The sequence below is a fragment of the Magnolia sinica genome, chromosome 13 (genome assembly GCF_029962835.1).
Source record: "Magnolia sinica isolate HGM2019 chromosome 13, MsV1, whole genome shotgun sequence".
In the NCBI taxonomy this organism is placed as follows: Eukaryota; Viridiplantae; Streptophyta; class Magnoliopsida; order Magnoliales; family Magnoliaceae; genus Magnolia; species Magnolia sinica.
Window position 1 is genome coordinate 4,957,150 of NC_080585.1, and position 19,645 is coordinate 4,976,794.

At 40.9% G+C, this 19,645-nt stretch overlaps 1 protein-coding gene across 4 annotated transcripts in view; it reads left to right on the plus strand.

The window, feature by feature from the left end:
* The first annotated feature begins 12,692 nt into the window (after positions 1–12,692).
* Positions 12,693–19,645, plus strand: part of LOC131222518 (cinnamoyl-CoA reductase 1-like) — a 31,799-nt gene continuing 24,846 nt past the window's right edge. The window contains exons 1-5 of one of the 4 annotated variants that reach the window (XM_058217622.1): positions 12,693–12,917; positions 13,642–13,796; positions 13,888–14,082; positions 15,095–15,447; positions 16,212–16,664. In XM_058217622.1, coding sequence (XP_058073605.1) covers positions 12,800–12,917; positions 13,642–13,796; positions 13,888–14,082; positions 15,095–15,447; positions 16,212–16,461 — 1,071 coding nt within the window. In that variant the 5' untranslated portion in view covers positions 12,693–12,799 and the 3' untranslated portion in view covers positions 16,462–16,664. Of the gene's footprint in view, positions 12,918–13,641; positions 13,797–13,887; positions 14,083–15,094; positions 15,448–16,211; positions 16,665–19,645 lie in introns of those variants that run through there. The other 3 variants (XM_058217623.1, XM_058217626.1, XM_058217625.1) reach the window with 3 other exon arrangements.

Sequence of the window (19,645 nt, forward strand, 5' to 3'; positions counted from 1 at the left end):
ATGCTCATCTTCTGCGTCCCCCTTCATTGGATGAGGTCAAGAATGCAGTCTTTGCCATCCATTCGGATAGTGCGCAGGGGCCGGATGGTTTTTCGGGAGGTTTTTTCACCTCATGCTGGGACATCATCCAAGATGACATCCTTCAAGCTGCTATTGATTTTTTTAAGGGGTACCCAACTCTGAGAGCGTTCCGCTGCACTTCCATATTTCTCATTCCCAAGAAGAAAATAGCTTCATCCTTTACCGACTACCATCCAATCAGCTTGTGCAATTGCACACAAAAGATCCTCTCCAAACTCCTAGCTACCAGGCTAGCTAAGATCCTTCCTTCGATTATTTCCAATGAGCAAAGCGCCTTTGTCAAGATCAGGTCCATTATTGAGAGCATCTCTATTGTTTCTGAAATAGCCAATGACATCGACAGGAAAACCCATGGAGGGAACATCATCTTCAAACTCGATATAGAAAAGACCTATGACAGAATTGAATGGCCCTTCATTGAGGCTGTGCTTCTCAAGTTCGGGTTTCACCTAGATTGGATCCAACTAGCCAAACAATGCTGGGAAGGGAGCTGGATTTCCATCTTAATTAATGGGGAATCGTTTGGCTCTTCCAATCATCCAGGGGCCTCTGTCAAGGAGATCCCTTATCTCCTGCCATTTTCATAATTGCGGCTGAGGTCCTTAGTTGAGGGCTCAAAGATCTTTTCATCAAGTGGACATGCCTTCCTTATAATCTCCTTAGGAACTGCCTCATTATATCTCATCTTCTATTTGCTGATGATACAACTATTTTCCTGAATGGCAGGAGCTCCTCGATCCGATCCTCACTCTCTTTCATCCATTCCTATGAGGAGGCTTCAGGGCAACAGATGAACCCATCTAAGAGCTGTTTCATTCTTCCTAAGAAGGCAGCCATGACAAAAGCAAGGCAGATTTCTCGCATCACTGGATTCCAACAATCAACTCTCCCCACACATACCTCGGAGTTCCTCTCCTCAAAGGGAGAATCCAGTACCAATATCTCCTCCCCATTCTTCACAAGATCGATCTCAGTGCTTTCGGTTGGAAGGCCAAACTATTGAACTAGGCGGCCAAGTTGGTTCTCATCAATCACGTTCTCACAAGCATGCCCGTGCACATCCTCTCAGTGATCAATATCCCAAAGAAAGCTTCGAAACACATAGAGAAAACCTTCGCATCCTTCTTTTGGGGGGTCAGCAAAGGGAACGAAGAGACATCACTGGGTCAGTTGGCTTGACATCTGCTACCCCAAAGCTGAAGGTGGTCTAGGGATACGACGGATCAATGAGACCATGCAAGCTTTCTGCTGTAAGATGGCCTGGCGGCTGATCAAAGGGAAATCTCAATGGGCCAACTTTCTTGCCGGCAAATACCTCAAGAAATATCTAATTTCTCCCAGCCCCGCAAATAATTTCGGCTCTAGCACTTGGAAGGACATCAGAGCATCTCTCCCCTTCACCATCCTCAACTCTAGATGGCTGGTTGGTACAGGGAACATCCAGTTTTGGCTTCACAACTAGACTAGTCAGGGCCTCCTCATTAGCACGACATCTCCACTACCGCAGCCCCATGGCAGAACAGCTCTTCTATCAGATTTCTAGGTATCATTCGGCACCTGGAACCTATCCCAAGTAGAAAACTTTCTTTCCTAGAAAACTATCCGATCCATCCACGACAGTGGCATCTTTATCTCCAATAAAAGGGACAAGCTTTCATAGAACCTTTCCCCTAATGGAAAATTCTCTACAAAATCTGCTTGGAATTCGCTACGTGCAAGGCCCAAGCAGCGCTGGTCCATTTGGGCCTGGAACAAATGTATCCCTCCCAAGATCTTTGTTTTTCTATGAAAAATCATGCACAATGCAATCCCTGTCGATGTGGCCATTCAACGCATTGAGATTAGCCTGGCATCCTATTATGTCTGTTGCGGTTCATCTTGCGACCATGCCCCACCCCCTCCAGCCATGTCCTCTGCTTCTTCCCACTCCCTACCTCCTCTAGACATACCCATGATGTCCAACTCTCTCTCTCAGCCTCCTCGACCTGACCGATCCATCTCTCCCATGCATCAGGCCCTCCCCTTGGTTACTAGCAACCAACAACCCCGTCCCCATCCTCTCATCTCCCCCACTTCCTCATTCCAAAGAACCCAGCCTAGCATCCCTCTTCACCCCTTACCCAGCCACCCCCACAACCCCAACTTGCTGCCTTCAGGCCTCCTCTTCGACCAACGAGCTCTTCTTACCTTCAACAACCTTAGCTCAGTTTCGTCCCTCTCCAACCACCACGTTGAAGACCTCAACCACCTATTCTGCCATAGTATGGTCGTAATTCTCGTCTGGATCCACTTTGCCAACTTATACTGAATCCCTCTTATTCATTCTCAATCCATCCAATACTGCGTCACTCAATGGAGTATAGCTACCTCTTCCTCCTCCTTCCGGTGCATCATTTGTGGCCTCGCCCCCCCTTTCATCGTCTGGGAAATCTGGCTAGGGAGGAATGGTGCCAAGTTTGAAAACCGCCCACTTGTAGCAATCGATATTATCAATTGAGTTACTCAATGGCTTCTCGAGGCTGGTTTCCAGCTCCCAAACGCTGACATTGCGGAATGGTCCAAGCTACTTATGCAAAGAGTCTCCAGGACCACACCCCACTCTCACTCCACAGCCAGAAGGGTTTCAGTCATTCGCTGGTTGGTTTCAGTCATTCGCTGGGTGAGACCAACCGCGAACTGGAAGAAATTGAATGTTGATGGCTCCGCGAGGCGTAATCCTAAGCCCATTGGTGGTGAAGGTGTTTGTTGAGATCACACCAACAATCTTATCTTTGGTATTCATTATTCTTACGGTCAGATCTCGAACATGCAAGCTGAAGCCCGTGCGATGATTAATGGCCTTAAATTATGCAAAGACTTGGGGCTCGCATCAATTATTGTTGAAACTGACTCCCGTGTGCTCTTTGAAGCGATCTCCAATCACTCATCCTCTAGTGGTTGGAAGCTTTGGTATATTCTCGATTTGATCCACCAGCTCAATCAGTCCCTCAACCTCACCTTTAGCCACACCTTCAAGGAAGACAATTCTGTGGCAGATGGCCTTGCTAAAAATTGCTAGCAGTGGTGCCCCTAACAGAGTTTTCCTCAATCATGTCGACCTTCCAAGGCATATCAGATGCACTTTGGTCCTAAACAAAGCCGACATGGGGCAGGTTCGGCTCAGCAAACACAAGACAGGGCTAGGCTAACTTCTTGGCCCACGATTCCAGCCTCACCTCCCCTGTTTCCGAGTCTCTATCAGCCTCTGCGTCCCCTTTTGGACTGCTGCGTCAGCCTGCAGTGGTGTCTATCTGTCCAATGTCCCTGCTCCACGCCAGCCTTCTCCGTGCTTCCTTCTAGTCTTTTGTCTCCTTTGTATAGCTTGTCCATATGCTAAATGATAGGCGCGGCCTGAATCCTATTTTTTTGGGGCCCGTCCGAATGGTTGTATATCTCAAGTTCACATTAATACAACTCCTCAGTATTTTTTATTTTATTTTATTTTAAAACAGGCTAGATTGGATCTCTTCAAACTAATGATTTGTTGAGGGAAAGATTACATTGCAATCCTTAGTTTAATACCTGAAGGTTGGAATTGGTCATGCTAGTCATAAAAGTGCTATCATTTTAAATGATATCAAGCGATAGAAAATTTTCAATTTTGAATCAAGCGTATGAAAATTGATCACTTTTATACATGTTTAGGATTATATGAGGTTGTGTTTGAATTATTTGTGAGTAGTAACCAATTCAAAGAAAGTGATCCAAATGGAAAAAAAAAAAAAAAAAAGGTGCGATTTTCAAATGCATCCAAGTTTATACATTATTAACACCCGGTTTTTTCGGGCACGAATATGAACTCTGGCCGTGAAATCTCGAGCTGTTACACAGGCCGAGTTCAGGTCAAGCCTACTTCAAAACCGAATCGAGTCGAGTAAGCCCTAACTCGGTTTGAATCAACTCAATGCCCACCTCTAACCATGATGGTTGTTTTTTTATTCACACTGTTTATCCATTTTGCTCACTTACATCAGGACACAAGTCTAAAAATAGATAGATCGATATCTCAAGTGGACCACACTATAGGAAAAGTGGTGATTGAACGCATACCATTATAAACTTTGTAGAGCCCAATGTAATGTTTATTTTCCATCCAACCAACTAATAACATCACAAAGACATGCATGAAGAGAAAATACAAATATCAGCTTGATCCAAAAATTTTATAGCCCCCAATAAGTTTTTAATCTTCTAGTCATCCATTGTTTCTTGTGGTGTGGTCTACCTAAGATTTGGATCTTCGTCAATTTTGTGCTCATGAACTACAATGATCTGTAAAAATGGATGAACGACGTGGATAAAATACTTACATCTTAGTGGAGCCAATAGAGCTTTTCGAGGATCCTAACTCTCCGGTGGTAGACTCTCTGGAGTTTCAACACCCACTCAAGGGTTCGAGTATCCATAAGTGGTGAAATCCCACTACAGCATGAGTGTGGGGTGTGTGCGCGTGTGTAAAAAAAAAAATAGAGCTTTTCCAATAATACATAGTACTGCAGTTGGTGGTATATGCTACCAGTGTCCCCTTTGTCAAAGTCACTTGTATGAGCAAATAGTCAGTGGCTCAGGTAGGCCATACTATGACGTTTTCTAGAAAATCAACCTGGACCACAAGTTGCCTCACCCCATTTTAGGCCACCGGCTGAAAAAAATCAGTTCTATCTATAATTCAAGTTGATCACATGATTGTAGATAATGTATAAACAATCCTCGCCTTCCAAATTGTTTCTATTAGTCTGGCCTAAGTGATTCATCTATCGGTATGATTTTTGGTAAAATGTTTTTTTTTAATAATCTAGTTGTTGAAGTGGATTTTGATGTGAGTATAATGTTTGACCCATTAAAATAAAGGGTGGACATCTCTTTCCCAACTATTTCTTTTAATGCGTATCTCTAGGCTCAATATGAGAAATAATAGTCAATGGTTATAGTGGATATTACATAAACATCACAGTGGGCCCCGGAAAAATCAAGAGTCATGCCCCATACAAATATATGTGTGTGTGTGTGTGTGTGTGTGTGCGTGTGTGTCTCTTTACCATTGGAGAAGTATGGGGATTGAATTTTGGTGGGGACCCACCATGATATGTATGCAAAATCCATTCTGAAAATTAAATACGTAATCATTTAGGCCTGAATCCAAAAAAATTAGGTTAACATGAGATTCATGTGAGCCACACCAAAAAAAATATATTTGAAAGAGAGACATCTACCTTTGAAATTTATAGGACCCACCATGATGATTATATAAAATGGACACATTAGTTTACTAATAGAACCCCGTTATTTTGTCTAATAGAACCCTATCACTTTGTCAAATGAACCCGTCACTTTGTCTATTGAAACCCTATCATTTTTATTTGACAAGCCGCTACTTTATCTAGTGAAATCCTGTCACTTTGCACAGTAACATCATCACTTTTTTTAATGGAACCAAGTTACTTTATTCGAAAACTCATCATTTTATCAAGCAAAACCCTATTAATTTGTCTAACAACCCCATCACTTTATCTAGTGGAACATCATCACTTTGTCTAATGGAACCCCGTTACTTTGTCTAATAATCACGTCACTTTGTCGAGTAAAACCTTGTCACTTTGTCTAGCATACCTTTCACTTTATCTAGTAAAATCCTGTCACTTTGTCCAGCAACCTCGTCACTCTCTGTCTAGTAAAACCCCATTACTTGATATGGTAGAACTTTGTTACTTTATCATACTACATAGTCTCTTTGTCTAGTAAAACTTCATCCCTTTGTCTAGCAATTCAATCACTTTGTCTACTGAACCTTATCATATTGTCCAACAACCCCTTTACTTTGTCCAACAACCTCATCACTTTGTCTAGTGGAACCCAATCACTGTCTTCCAGTTTCGTTTAGTGGAATTGGATCACTTTGTCTGGCAACCTATCACTTTTTTTGACAATCTGTAACTTTGTCTAATGGATCCAACCTTATTTTCTTTGTCTTGTTTAACCTTATTACTTTATTTAGTAGAATCATATTACTTTGTTGGGCAACCTCGTCACTTTGTTTAGTACAATTCTGTCACTTCGTCTAATAACTCTGTCACTTTGTCCAATGAACCCCATCACTTTGTCTAATGACTAAGAAAAAATTATTGGCAATAGATGGTCTATATTATTGGTGGCCTCACATGATTTAAGGCCTACATTGAATTGTCCCTTATATAATGTAGGGTCCACATCAAAGGTTGCCCTCACATAAATACAGGTTGGGGCTCCAAATCATGGACACTGTATTGCTAACTAGTATAGTGTGCTGATTAAACTCTGCAGAGAAGTAGATTACATCTTGCCCCCACATATACTATATTCCCTCTAGGCAGGGGCTATGTTGGGCCCACCGTAATGTATGGGTTTTATCCATGTCGCCTACCAATTTTTTAAAATCATTTTTGGGTTTTAACCTAAAAATAGGTAGATCTAAAGCTCAAATGAGCCACACTAGAAGAAGTAGTGGTGATAATGATTTGAAACCCTAAGATGGGTGCCATTATCACCACTACTCCTTCTAGTGTGGCCAAAGGAGTTTGAAAGAAAAAGAAAGAAAAGAGAGAGAGAGAGAGAGAGAGAGAGAGAGAGAGAGAGAAGATGAACGGAATTTCCAGTCTACCAAGTCGACTCAATCATCCATTTTGGCGCCGAATTTCTCAGCATTGTTGTTGGATTGTTTTGGCTAAAGCGTTTTAATCTGGAAGAGGAAGGAAGAAAAATGAAGAAGGAGAGATGTCGATCTTAAAGTGAGAACATCCAACTCTAACAACATTGAGAGATAATTCAACTCTAAAGTGAGGATCACCCTTCAAGCTTTCATACATCTTGATAGCTATCTTTGTTTATTCATCTTCGTTCATTACCTCATTGATTGCTTAATATGGTTGATTTCTCATATTGATTTTGATTCTTTATAAACGATTGATGGATTGGATTTAAATTCAAATATTTGAACATACGCTGAAATTAATACCTTTATTCTAGTTTTAAATGAACGCTTTAAATATGCATGTACTATTGATATTATACGTAATCTAATTTGTCAACGTAATGGGGTTCCATTAGACAAAGTGACGATATTTCACTAGATAAAGTGATGTCAGATAGATTGATAGGGTTTTGCTTGAGAAAATAATGTGTTTTCGAATAAAGCGACTTGGTTTCACTAGATAAGGTGACGATGTTATTCCGCAATGTGACAAGATTTCACTAGATAAAGTGGCGGCTTATCAAATAAAATGACGGGGTTTCAATAGACAAAATGACAAGTTCATTTGACCAAGTGATAGGGTTCCATTAGACAAAATGATGGGATTTTAATAGATACAATAATGTGTCCATTTTATATAATCATCATGGTGAGTCTTATATGTTTCAAGTATGGATGTCTCTCTTCCAAATATTTTCTTTGTTGTGGCTCACAAGAATCTTGTGTGAATTTTTTATTTTTATTTATTATTTTTTTTTTTTTAAGATTTAGGCGTAAATGATTTTGCATCTCATTGTCAGAGTGGATTTTGCATAAACATCATGGTGGGCCCCCGCCAAAAATTCAATCCCCCATACTTCTCCAATTGTAAAGAGAGTTTATATGTGTGTGTGTGTGTGTACACACGCATATATACATACATACATACATACATACATACATATATATATATGTATGTATATGTGTGTGTGTATGAGTTCTTTGCAGTCAAGCTCACAGGAACTTCCCATGAGGTCGAGCTATGTGGGCCCTACCGTGATGCATGATGAACATCTACCCCATCAGTCAGATGCATCATTCCATGGTGGGCCTCAGGATTAAAATTCAAGTCAATCTGTAACTTGTGTGGGCCACACCACATATAAAAGTTGAGAGGGGTTACCCTTCCATTAAAACATTCATAATAATTTGTTAGGCCCACTGAGATGTGGTTCACAAATCCAGACCATCCATTATGTGTGTCTCACTTGGATGAGGGGTCAGACCAAGTTTCAGACGCATCCAAATTTCAGGTGGGCCCCGCCAAGTGCTTTTATATGTTTTAGACATGTCTTCAATGATTTGAGATGGTATGGCTCACTTGAATTTCGTATATAGTTGATTTTTGGGATATCCCATAATTTAAAGGGGACCCATCAAATGCCCGGTGTTGATGTTTGACACGCATCACAATGGGGCCCACACAGCTCAACCTCTTGGGAAGTTCCCATGAGCTCAACCGCATAGAACCTTTTCCATATATATATATATATATATATATATATATATATATATATATATATATATATATATATATAATAAATATATATATATATATATATTTGTATGGGGCGTGACTCTTGATTTTTTCGGGGCCCACTATGATGTTTATGTAATATTCATTATAATCATTAGCTATTAAGTCTCATATTGAGCCTCGAGATACACACTAAAGGAAATTGTTGGGAGAGAGATGTCCACCCTTTATTTTAAAGGGTTAAACATTATACTCTTTTTTATTCAGATTTTAGACTTAGATCTTATCGTAGTTCTACTCTTAGCTATTTTTAGAATACGTACAAGTTTAGTCCATGTGGATTCGACCTTGGTCTCACCAAGTTATTACTACATCGCGACCCTATACTTGGGGTTGTGAACATCGAGTCGATTTACTATGTGACTCGAACTCAACTCGTTTTGAGTTCGGATTGGACGAAGTCAGCTCGATTAGACTCACCAACTCCATTCGTATCGAGTCGGACGAGTCAAGTTTTGTAACGTCCTGGATTTTCGTTATTTTGGATTTCCAAAAACCCTTGAAAATTTTCATTATAATTAACTTATATTGTCACTTACTGACCATTAACACTCGATGTTAGCATATACTTCGAAAATAGCGATCCAGTCAGTCGGGGCAGTGAGTTATGGGTTGTTACGACCTTTGAACTGAGTGATTATACTCGGTTTGGGTGACGACCCATACCGGATTGATCTTCATATATTTAGGTATCATACTATACCCTTAGAATTGTTGATTTGTGAGATAAACGGGTGACACCTAAATTTGGATCAAGAGACAGTGGTAAGGAGTCGCTATATGCGGCAACGAGCCACGTGATCCGCATAAGGACTCGTGATATAACGTCGGTATCCTAACTTCGCCAATATACTGGATGAATTAAATTTAATAATTACTCAACTAACATGATCATTCATCGCATCGTGTTAGTTTAGAATGTGGCGAAACAGACGTTGAAGTCGCATGTTGAGGAAGTGTTGTCATTTGCGAACCAGGTGGTCGGAGTCGCGTGTTGAGGGAGTGTTGAATGGTGAAAGCATACATCATCTTCATATACGCATTTAACAAGAGTATTTATGAATTGTTTAATTTTTTGTTTATCATTAACTGCGCTGATTGTGTCGATAGCATGTGTAACTTAGAACTAATGGAACCACTGAGTTAGCTACTCACTCCCACTTGGGACAGAGTTCAAAAACACCAACCAAGTATATTATTGATGCAGGTTCTATCGAGTCCTTCAACGGGTAGGCTTAGCTTGGCTTGCGCCACCACCGTTATGTTCTGCAAGATTTGGAATAAATTAGAAACTTTACACTTGAACCATCTTGGGTATGTATATTGTGGCTTGTACAATCTTCATTAGGGCAGATACCACTTTTCAATTGTACTTTGACTGGTTGCCCTATATTTATTAAATTTTGTTATCTCTGCCTCGTTTTGGTTCTGCTAAGTTGAATTGCGAAACTCTGATTATTCGTGTGTGGACTTAATGTGAATTAGAATGAAGATGCATATGCATTTTATTGAGTTAACACCTGGGAACTTGGGATCGGAGTCTATGTACTCGGGTGCCGATTTTCAGGGCGTTACAAGTTTACCGAGTCGTTGTTTGCCCAGCCCTAATCATGGTGAAGCCCACAAAGGTTTTTTTTTATTTTTAGTAGCACACAATAGCAACATTGGTGTTGTGTACTATATATGCCATGTGATCTGAGTGTAAAAGAAAGAACCCGACAACTGCGAATCCCCCAATGTGAGTGAGACCCATCTAATTGTATATATTGAATATATATGCCATCTATCCATTTTGCGAGCTCATTTTACAGAGTAGGCCAAAAAGTGAAGCCTATCCAAATCTCAAGTTGACCACATTACAAAAAACCATAATAATTGATTATTAAAACCTTTTTGTGGGCCATAAATGGTTTTGGATCAAGTTGATATTTGTATTTTTCCTTCGTCCGGGTTGTATGATCTTATCAACAACAGATTGGATGGCAAATAAACATTGAAGCGGACAATGAAGTTTTCAATGGTCGACATTCAATGACCATTGTTTCCTGTGGTGTGGTCCATCTAAGAGTTGTATCTACTTCATTTTTTGTATAATTCTCTAAAATAATATGAGAAAACGGATGGATGGGGTAGATATACAACGTATAGATCAAGGTGGGCCCACGGTGAGGATCCTACAGACATCACTCATCCTGCGTCGCAGCTAATATTCCTTGCTAATCAGGTAGATTTTGTAAATATTTTTTTTATCTTATAAATTGATGTGAGATGACATGACCTAATTAAATTTTAGAATAAAGAAATTGGAGGCGAATTAGCTAATGAGAGGAGCTTGAGTATCTAGACTCATAGCTGAAGTGACGCCACCAAGTTATGTGGGGCTCACCATGATGTATGTGTTGTATCCAAACTGTTTATCCATTTGGACAGATCATTTGAGGTCATGATCAAAAGAATGAGGCATATCCAAAGCTAGAGTGGACCCCACCATAGAAAATAGTGAGGAGAGTGATGTTCACCGTTGAAGCCTTCCTAAGATCCACCATGATTTTTATTTGAGATACAACCTGTTCATAAGTTAACACAGACAATATAAGCTTGATAAAAAAACGTTTGTAACCCTTGGAAGTTTTTGATGGTAGGCATGACTCTCAAATAAACAGTTTGGATACAAAACATATATCCCACTGCTTTCTGTGGTGGGGTCGACTTGAGTTTTGGATCTGATTCATTCTTTGACTCATGCCCCAAAATGATTTATCCAAATGGACAGACGAGGTGGATACAAAACATATATCATGGGACCCACATAACTAGGTGACATCACTTTAGTAGCAAGTCTCGCTGCTCAACCCATTGTGTCGAGTCCCCAAATGGAAGGAAGTAGATTGCATGGTGAGTAACTTAGCCTACTGAGTACACTCTGTGGGGTCCATCATGATTTATGTATTTTATTCGCTCTATCCATCAATTTTACCTGATAATTTTAGGGCTTGATGCCAAAATTGAAGCATATATATTGTTAAAATGGACTACACATAGGACAGTTGAATTTAACATTTACCTTTGAAAATTTCTTGGGGGCTACAAAAGTTTTTGATCAATCTTATATTTGTGTTTTCCCTCCATCCATGTCTGTATGAACTTATGAAAAGGTTGGATAACAAATAAACATCATTGTGCGGCCTAGCAAGGTTTCAACGGTGGAAATCATTATCCCCACTGTTTACTGTGTCATGATCCACTTGATATTTGGATATACTTCAATTTTGGGCTCAACCCCTTAAATTAGATGAAAAAACGGATGGACGGCGTGGATAGACCACATACATGCAAGGTGGACCCAACTGAGTTTACTCAGTACGGATAAAAGCGTAATATACACAGTACGCAGTCCGATTTTCAAACGAAAACCGTCTAACGTTTCCGTTAGACTTAGCCGTGGAATGCAATTTTTTTAATATATGTAATAAAAAGGGGCGGATTAGCTACTGGCAGGTTGAGTAGCCAGACTTGCTACGGAAGTGACATCAGCAAGTTCCATGGGCCCCACAATGATGTATGTTTTGTATCTATACCTTCCGTCCATTTGTAGAGATCATTTTAGGGCAATATCCGAATAACGAGTTAAATCCAAAGCTCCAATAAACCCTAGCATAGAAAACAGTGGGACAGTGACGCCCACCATTAAAAAAATTCTAAAGGCCACAAAAGTTTTAGATCCACCTGATATCTGTGTTTTTCTTTATTTCATGTCTTTTTTAACTTTTGAACAGGATGGATTTCAAATAAGCATTATGATGGGCATTGGGATAGTTTCAACGGTGGGAATCACTCTCTCCACTGGGGTCTACTACAGATTTTTATGTGCCTTACTCTTTAGTTGATACCCAAAAATTATATCTAAAAATGGATAGACGGTGTGGATATAACACATACATCATAGTGAGTACCACGGAACTCGGTCACGTCACTTCCGTAGCCTTCTCGCTAGTCAACATTTTACTATCTAATCCGCGTCCGTAATAAAACCGGTGACGCAGTGTACCAATGATAAAGCTGAATTCAGCCGCTCGCTGTTTCCACGGAACAGAGGATCCTCGTTCATTAAAAAAAAGCCGGTAATGTGAAACTTACGGTGACGTGGACCAATAATGATATTGGATTCAGCTGCTCGCTGTTCCGTGAAAACAGCGGATCCGCACTGAAATAGAATCCGCATTCAAATAGAATACAACATCTTTAAATAATTCTCTTAAGTAGGTGAGACACCTACTATAAATATCAGCTCCAGTCAAATTGAATTCTCAACTATCTGTACATTGTGTTCATGTGCTATTGCTAACCTTCATTTATCATAGCTGTGGGCCAACAAAATGCTGTCTGGTGGACGAGTAGTCTGCGTGACTGGGGCTGGAGGATTCATCGCATCCTGGCTGGTGAAGTTGCTCTTGGAGAGAGGTTACAAGGTTAAGGGAACGGTCCGAAATCCAGGTATACTTTAGTGTCCTTTTTTGTAGGGACCTGATTGAATGGTTAGGATCATCCCATTAATGTAATTTTTGGGTCATGTCCCATCTTTTTATCACTATACATATCTATCATTTGTACGGTTTAGATGGAGAATGACATCAGTCTACCATCCGTAGGGCCAATGTGGCTGCATGGTGAGATGATCTGGCCTGTCCTTCTGCTTCAATTACAGAGTAGATGGCCCCCGTATGTAGTGCAGAAGTACTTACTTCGGTTGACTATGGACTTTGGACCTTTTTTTTTTTTTTTTTAAAATTATTATTATTTCTGTCCATCGGATGGAAGGCCATTGACTGGATGGTCAGAACTTTAGGGTCAGCGTGACTTTTGGACAGTAGATTAGATGGACAACTGGATCAAACTATGCGGCCGTCAGGAGCGAGTGCCAGGCTCCATCAATAGAAATGGACCTGATCATAAGCCATCGCCGTGAAGTTTTCACCCTTATAGTAAGAACATTATTTTTAACCATCCATTTATAAGCATAGATTTGATTGGATGGCTGAGACTGGCCCATCACTACGATTTGTCCGTTGTGGCCCACCTGCAAGGTGGGTAACCATATCAACGCCCAGAACACAGCATAGATACCTTTGAGATGGTGAGGAATGTGAATCCCAGTGCAGTGAGATGTACCCAAGTCATTCCTTGCACTAGTTATTTGTTCTTTCATTGATTTTTGCAGATGATGCGAAGAATTCTCATCTAAAGGAGCTTGAAGGAGCAAAAGATCGCTTGATACTTTGCAAAGCCGATCTACTTGATTACAAGAGCCTTCTTGAGGCAATCAACGGTTGTGATGGAGTGTTCCACACAGCGTGTCCTGTGATAGTAGATCTGGTGGGCTTCTTTATTTTCCGACGGTTGATATATTCTTATAGTTATTTGCAGTTTCCATTTGTTTTGTTCAATAATGGGAATGGTCTCGCAGAAATCGGAACAACTGACGCTGGAGCCGAGTGTGACCGGAACCAAAAATGTGATCAACGCTTCAGCTGAAGCCGGAGTGGGACGCGTTGTCTATACATCAACGATCGGGGCCGTGTACATGGACCCTAACAGGAGCGCAGATGTGGTGGTGGACGAGAGCTGCTGGAGCGATCTACAATACTGCAAGAACACCAAGGTACATATGTTTCAAAAGAAATGTTCACATACGATGGTTTTGTTTCCCTCTAACACTTGTCTTGTAGAACATCTGAACCATGCAAAAGTTGGGTCACACCGTAAGATCTGCTAGTGAGAAACCAGAATGGGGGCATCCGATGGTCGGAAAATGTACGGACGTGACAACCTAATCCGTGGATTGGTTCCATTTTCATATATACTAACTAGTGGTGTTTATGGTGCGATCTACCTATTTAACGGCTGGGATTTCCTATAGAAGTGACATGTTGGCTGGAAAGGAAGTGTTATATGTGAAAGTTCACATCCAACGTCGTCCATTGATTGATTTGCATGCCTTCTCATTCTCGTCAACTGACGTTTGACGACTAACAAACCCTTGGACGTCCATGGGATTGTTTAGAGCCAGCGCTGCCAACAAAACTGGACAGTACACTCGCGGCTTGTGGCATACGTGTACAAGATCAGAGCTGTTCATCAGACATGCTCCGTAATATAGATGTATTACTCCAATAATTAGATCAACCTGATAATCACGTGGGACACAAGTGCATAAGTGAAATGGATAGTTGAAAAAGATACTACACAGTCAACATATGCATGTGGCCCAGCAGATAAGAGCACCGAGCTGATTTTTCATCCATCTAGTAAAGCTAACATGACCCACCTGATGGGCGGCTTGGATCTCATGTTGCGTCCATGCCAATCGCTTTGCGATCATGATGGCTGTTGTGGTCTAAATAAGTCTATTGGTCAACCCAAAATATTTTATGAGAGACTGATCCTGACCATTTGATAGATTGACCTTTTCATGAACCGTAATCCACAACATATTGATGCAACGATTAGACCATCTGTATATATATATTGGTGTAATTTTTAAGATGTAACCAATTCCATTGGCATCTGATCCATCGGACGGTCTAGATCAATGGATATGATTTAGTCGTACAAATTTCTACAGTAAGCCAACGGTAAACAAGGCATCAATCATAATTTTTGTTGATGGATAGAACTGGTACTGCTACGGGAAGACGGTGGCCGAGCAAGCTGCATTGGAGCTGTCGAGGGAGAGAGGACTAGACGTGGTGGTGGTGAACCCAGTGCTGGTGTTGGGCCCACTCCTCCAACCCAACATAAATGCAAGCACGGCCCACATACTGAAGTATCTGACCGGGTCAGCCAAGACCTATGCCAATGCCATCCAATCCTACGTAGATGTGAGGGATGTCGCTGCGGCTCACTTGCTCGTGTTTGAGAATCCATCTGCTGCGGGCCGCTACATCTGTGGGGAGAGCTGTCTACACAGAGCTGATGTCGTCCAACTGCTCTCTGATCTCTTCCCTCAATATCCCATCCCCACCAAGTAAGTGCCCACAATGATCAATCTCACTCTCAGCAGAAATGTTACACTCCACAAGCGTGCTGATGGGTCAGATCATGCTGTTCATGATCCAGTGGGTCTTGCTGAGTGTGTGTTACGGTCCCAACATAGGCTGGTCTAGTCATCAGATGGACCGCCCATGTGTCAAAGAAATGGATGGTTGATTAAAAGATCAGAAGTCCCTATTCAACGGAGATTGTACACATGTGGCCCACCTGATGACGAGACGGCCTGATTTTCAGGCCATGGCACATGCTTATTTGGCCCACCTAATGATCAAAGGCTGAGATTTTGTACACAGATGCCACATTGGCTGTTGGGAGAATAGACCAGGTAGTCATAGCACTGCTCTTTCCTCAAAAGGTGGGGTCCACTGCCGCCAATTTTCTGCAGTGGCCCATCTTCAAGGGCCAAAAGCAAAAGCCCTACATGAGCCAAAATGGACCACACGCAACATCCCAACCGTTTATCAGGCGGTCACCACAGTGAACGTGCCCTTGCCCAAATGTCTGACTATCCTACTCATCTTGAGGGTCAATCATACATCCAATGTGGACCGGATCTTATCATCTTAACCATCCATTCTTCGCACATCTGGCCAACCTGATGAGTAGACCATTCCGATTAGGCACATGCACTATATCGACGGCTTGTAACAAGCAGCCGGAAGAAGCATACCCCTATCAAGAATGCAAAGGGAAAGAAAAATGCTCATTTCATATCTGCATCATGACCATGTGATCAAGGAAACATTCGTGCAGGTGCTCGGACCAAATAAACCCAAGGGTAAAGCCCTACAAGCTATCGAACCAGCGGCTCAAGGATCTGGGTCTGGTCTTCACCTCAGTTCGGCAATCCCTCTACGACACCGTCAAGAGCTTGCAGGAGAAGGGCCACATCCCCATCCACCATCCATTCAAGTGGGCCACCAGCTCGCTAAGCACATGTGGTGAAAAAAAATCACTAAGCCCGTCTAATGCGATCAAAACGACTTAGGATCAGCTTCAAAGTTCGCTCCAGATGTGCTTGAAGGATGGCATTAGATCTACCTAACAGTTCGTGCGTGTTATAAATAAGATGTTATGCATTTCCTTGTTAGTAGATGTAATTGATCTTTTCATATAGTGACTTACGAATCCTAAAGTTTGGCTTGGAGCTTGATTGTTTCTTTAAGAGTAAGAAGTAACATTTTTAACTTTTGTTATTTTTTTTTATTGCTTTTCATCTTTCAAAAGTAACTTATTTTCTTTATTTTAATTAGTAACACAAAAATTGAGAAAATTATTTAAAGGAATATACTTTATGTGGCTATGAACTCCTAAGTTCATCAGATTAAACAATCATCCAATGAATGGATAAATGATCTAGTGAGCCCCATGGGATGATGGCTCATATCAAGGTGGCCCCGGCGTGATGGACAATCCACGTTAAAGGAAAGCCCCTAATTATGAATGGTCCATGTTCAAGGTGAGCCCCACATATTGGGCAACCCACATTAAATGTGGGACCCATATAATGGACTCCACACGATGGGTAGTTAATAATAGTGGGCCCCCATATGATGGATGATCCACATCAAGGTAGGACCACGTGATGGACAGTCCACATCAAAGGTTGGCCTAATGATGAGTGACCCATATCCAAGGCGAGTTCCGCAAGATGGACAGCCCACATCAGAGGTAGGCACACATGATGGATAATCCACATCAAAAGTGGGCTCCGTATGAAGGGCAATGGATATTAAGATGGGCCCCACATGATGGACAATAATATTGATGGTGGGCCCCACATGATGGATGACTAACATAAAAGGTGGGCCCTACCTAACGAACAGTGCACATTAAAGGTCAGCCCTTAATGATGAATGCCCACTACCAAGGTGGGCCCTACATGATGGACAAATATCTAACTGAGAGAGTTTTTACATTAAATTCAATTAAAATGCTAATTAATCTCACCTGCATGAGTAAGAAAATGGGGTTCAACTCATCCTTCGATTGGTTCATATAGCCAATGGTGCCCACATGCTCAAGTATTGCACCCTTTCTCTAATAAGGTTCGTTCATCCATGCTACCAATCAAGCATTCAGCCGCCCATTTTTCTCACTAATGCTAGTTATGCCCAAAGGGTTTTTTTCTTCTAGCATACATGAGGGAGGATTGGAGCACAATCTCCTCACCTTATAAACCAATATAAAAATTTGTGGACATCAGCATTTTTAAACCTTGCACGACACAACTTGAGTTCTTTATAAGATTAGAAAGAAAATAAAAGAGATGGAGAAATTTAGGCTAATATATATGTGGTATTTTTGGGGTTATTTATTTATTTATTTAGTATGATTCAGCTTATATTCGTGGGTGTGTCGTGTATGTGTGGATGTCGTACGCAATGAAGATGTGAATTAAAAAGTATGAGTTTAGGTAGAGAAGATTATCTTGAAGTGGGAAGCCCAATAAAAAATTCAACCCCTTTGAATTGTATGGCGTATGCACAAATTCATTCTTCTACTCTTCTTATTTTCTTTAGCACCATCCAACATCACATGTGTATAGCCGTTTGATCCATTTGCTTGAACATCACTTAACATATAAATGACAAAATGGATCCTCTTCTCTCATCTCATGTTTCAAACAACATTATATAAATATAGTTACTTGCCATTCCATATGGATGCAGAGATATTCATTGAAACTGGACATAACATAATAGTTTCCTTTCCTGAAATATCATGAATGTTCTAACTAATGTTTGAAAATCCATATGATTTTTAAAATAATCATTGTTTAATTAACTCATTGATTACAATGAACCTATTTAATAGACCATTGGATAGCACTTGATTATAATCAACATATGTAATAGTCTATTGACCATCACATTGCCCCTGTGGGAGTTTTATGTTCTTGTTGCCAGTTCTCAGCCTCAAAGAGAACGAATGTTGCATCAGGTTGGTAGCCAGCGTCTAACTTATGCCATAACTTCAAATAATATGATAATCCAAACAAAAAGGTGGATTGGATTCATATAGTTGACCCCAATTAGTTGTGATGATAAGGCTTAGATGATGATGACAATGATAAATCACCTTTTAGTTCCCATGATACGTTGTCAATGACAAAATGGTGGCATGAAATCAAGTCATCCAAGAAAAAATCAAATGTGGAACATCGTAAGCTTACCTTCTTGTAGTGAATACATTCTATTGTAGTCATCTCATTTATGAGCGATGAGTAATTAAAATGTTCAAATAAGATTTTGCAAGCATGATGATCGGGTTTTGTTTCCGATTCTTATGTCATGTAAAATGCATTCTCTCTCTCTCTCTCTCTCTCTCTCTCTCTCTCTCTCTCTCTCTCTCTCTCTCTCTATATATATATATATATATATATAGACACACACACACACACACACACACACACACACACACACACCCACACACACAAAACATTAATTAATGGAATCAGTTTTGAGGTCAGATTGATGTCGATCAGTACATTACAGTTCCGGTCTGAATTTCGCTAGGAATTTTGTAGGCATACATGAGCTTTTGATATGCTTCTCGCTCACCAATGAATATTAGTCAATCCTAAGCAGTTGTAGGCCAATGCAGGTTGTAGGGGTACCATTGCTTTGGAGGTGGGATATCTTGATTTCTGCTGATGGGGTTGGGTTCATTGTTACAAAACCCAGACATGGGCCTCAAACACATTTTATACAGACGCACTGTAGCCCGTTTCGTCCTTGAAAATGTTTCACTTGAAATCATTATAAATAATTTTTTTTTAAAAAAAAACAGAGAATTAACAGCTAATCTGCTGTTAGCCTGTTTGATTTGCGAATTGTGGCTTGGTTAGTGTTTGGATTTCAAGAAGTGGTGGGTTCAAGCTCTGGTGGATGTAGCTGCCTCTAGCCCAGCCTGTTTATGGTCCAATCTCAATTGCCCTGCTCTGCCTGGATTTTAAATGATTGATTAGGTTGCCCAGCAAGTTAGGGTTACAACCGGGCCGAGCTAGGCAGAAGGATGTCCATATTCAATTCAGGTCCTATAGGCCCAAGTTGAACCCAAGACCAGAACATGAGCTAAGGAACTGGGCTCAAGCCCGGCAGTCCTTTTAGGTAAATACTGTACTAAGGCAGACTCAGCGCAGGTGGCCATGGATCTGTAGGCTCAGCCCA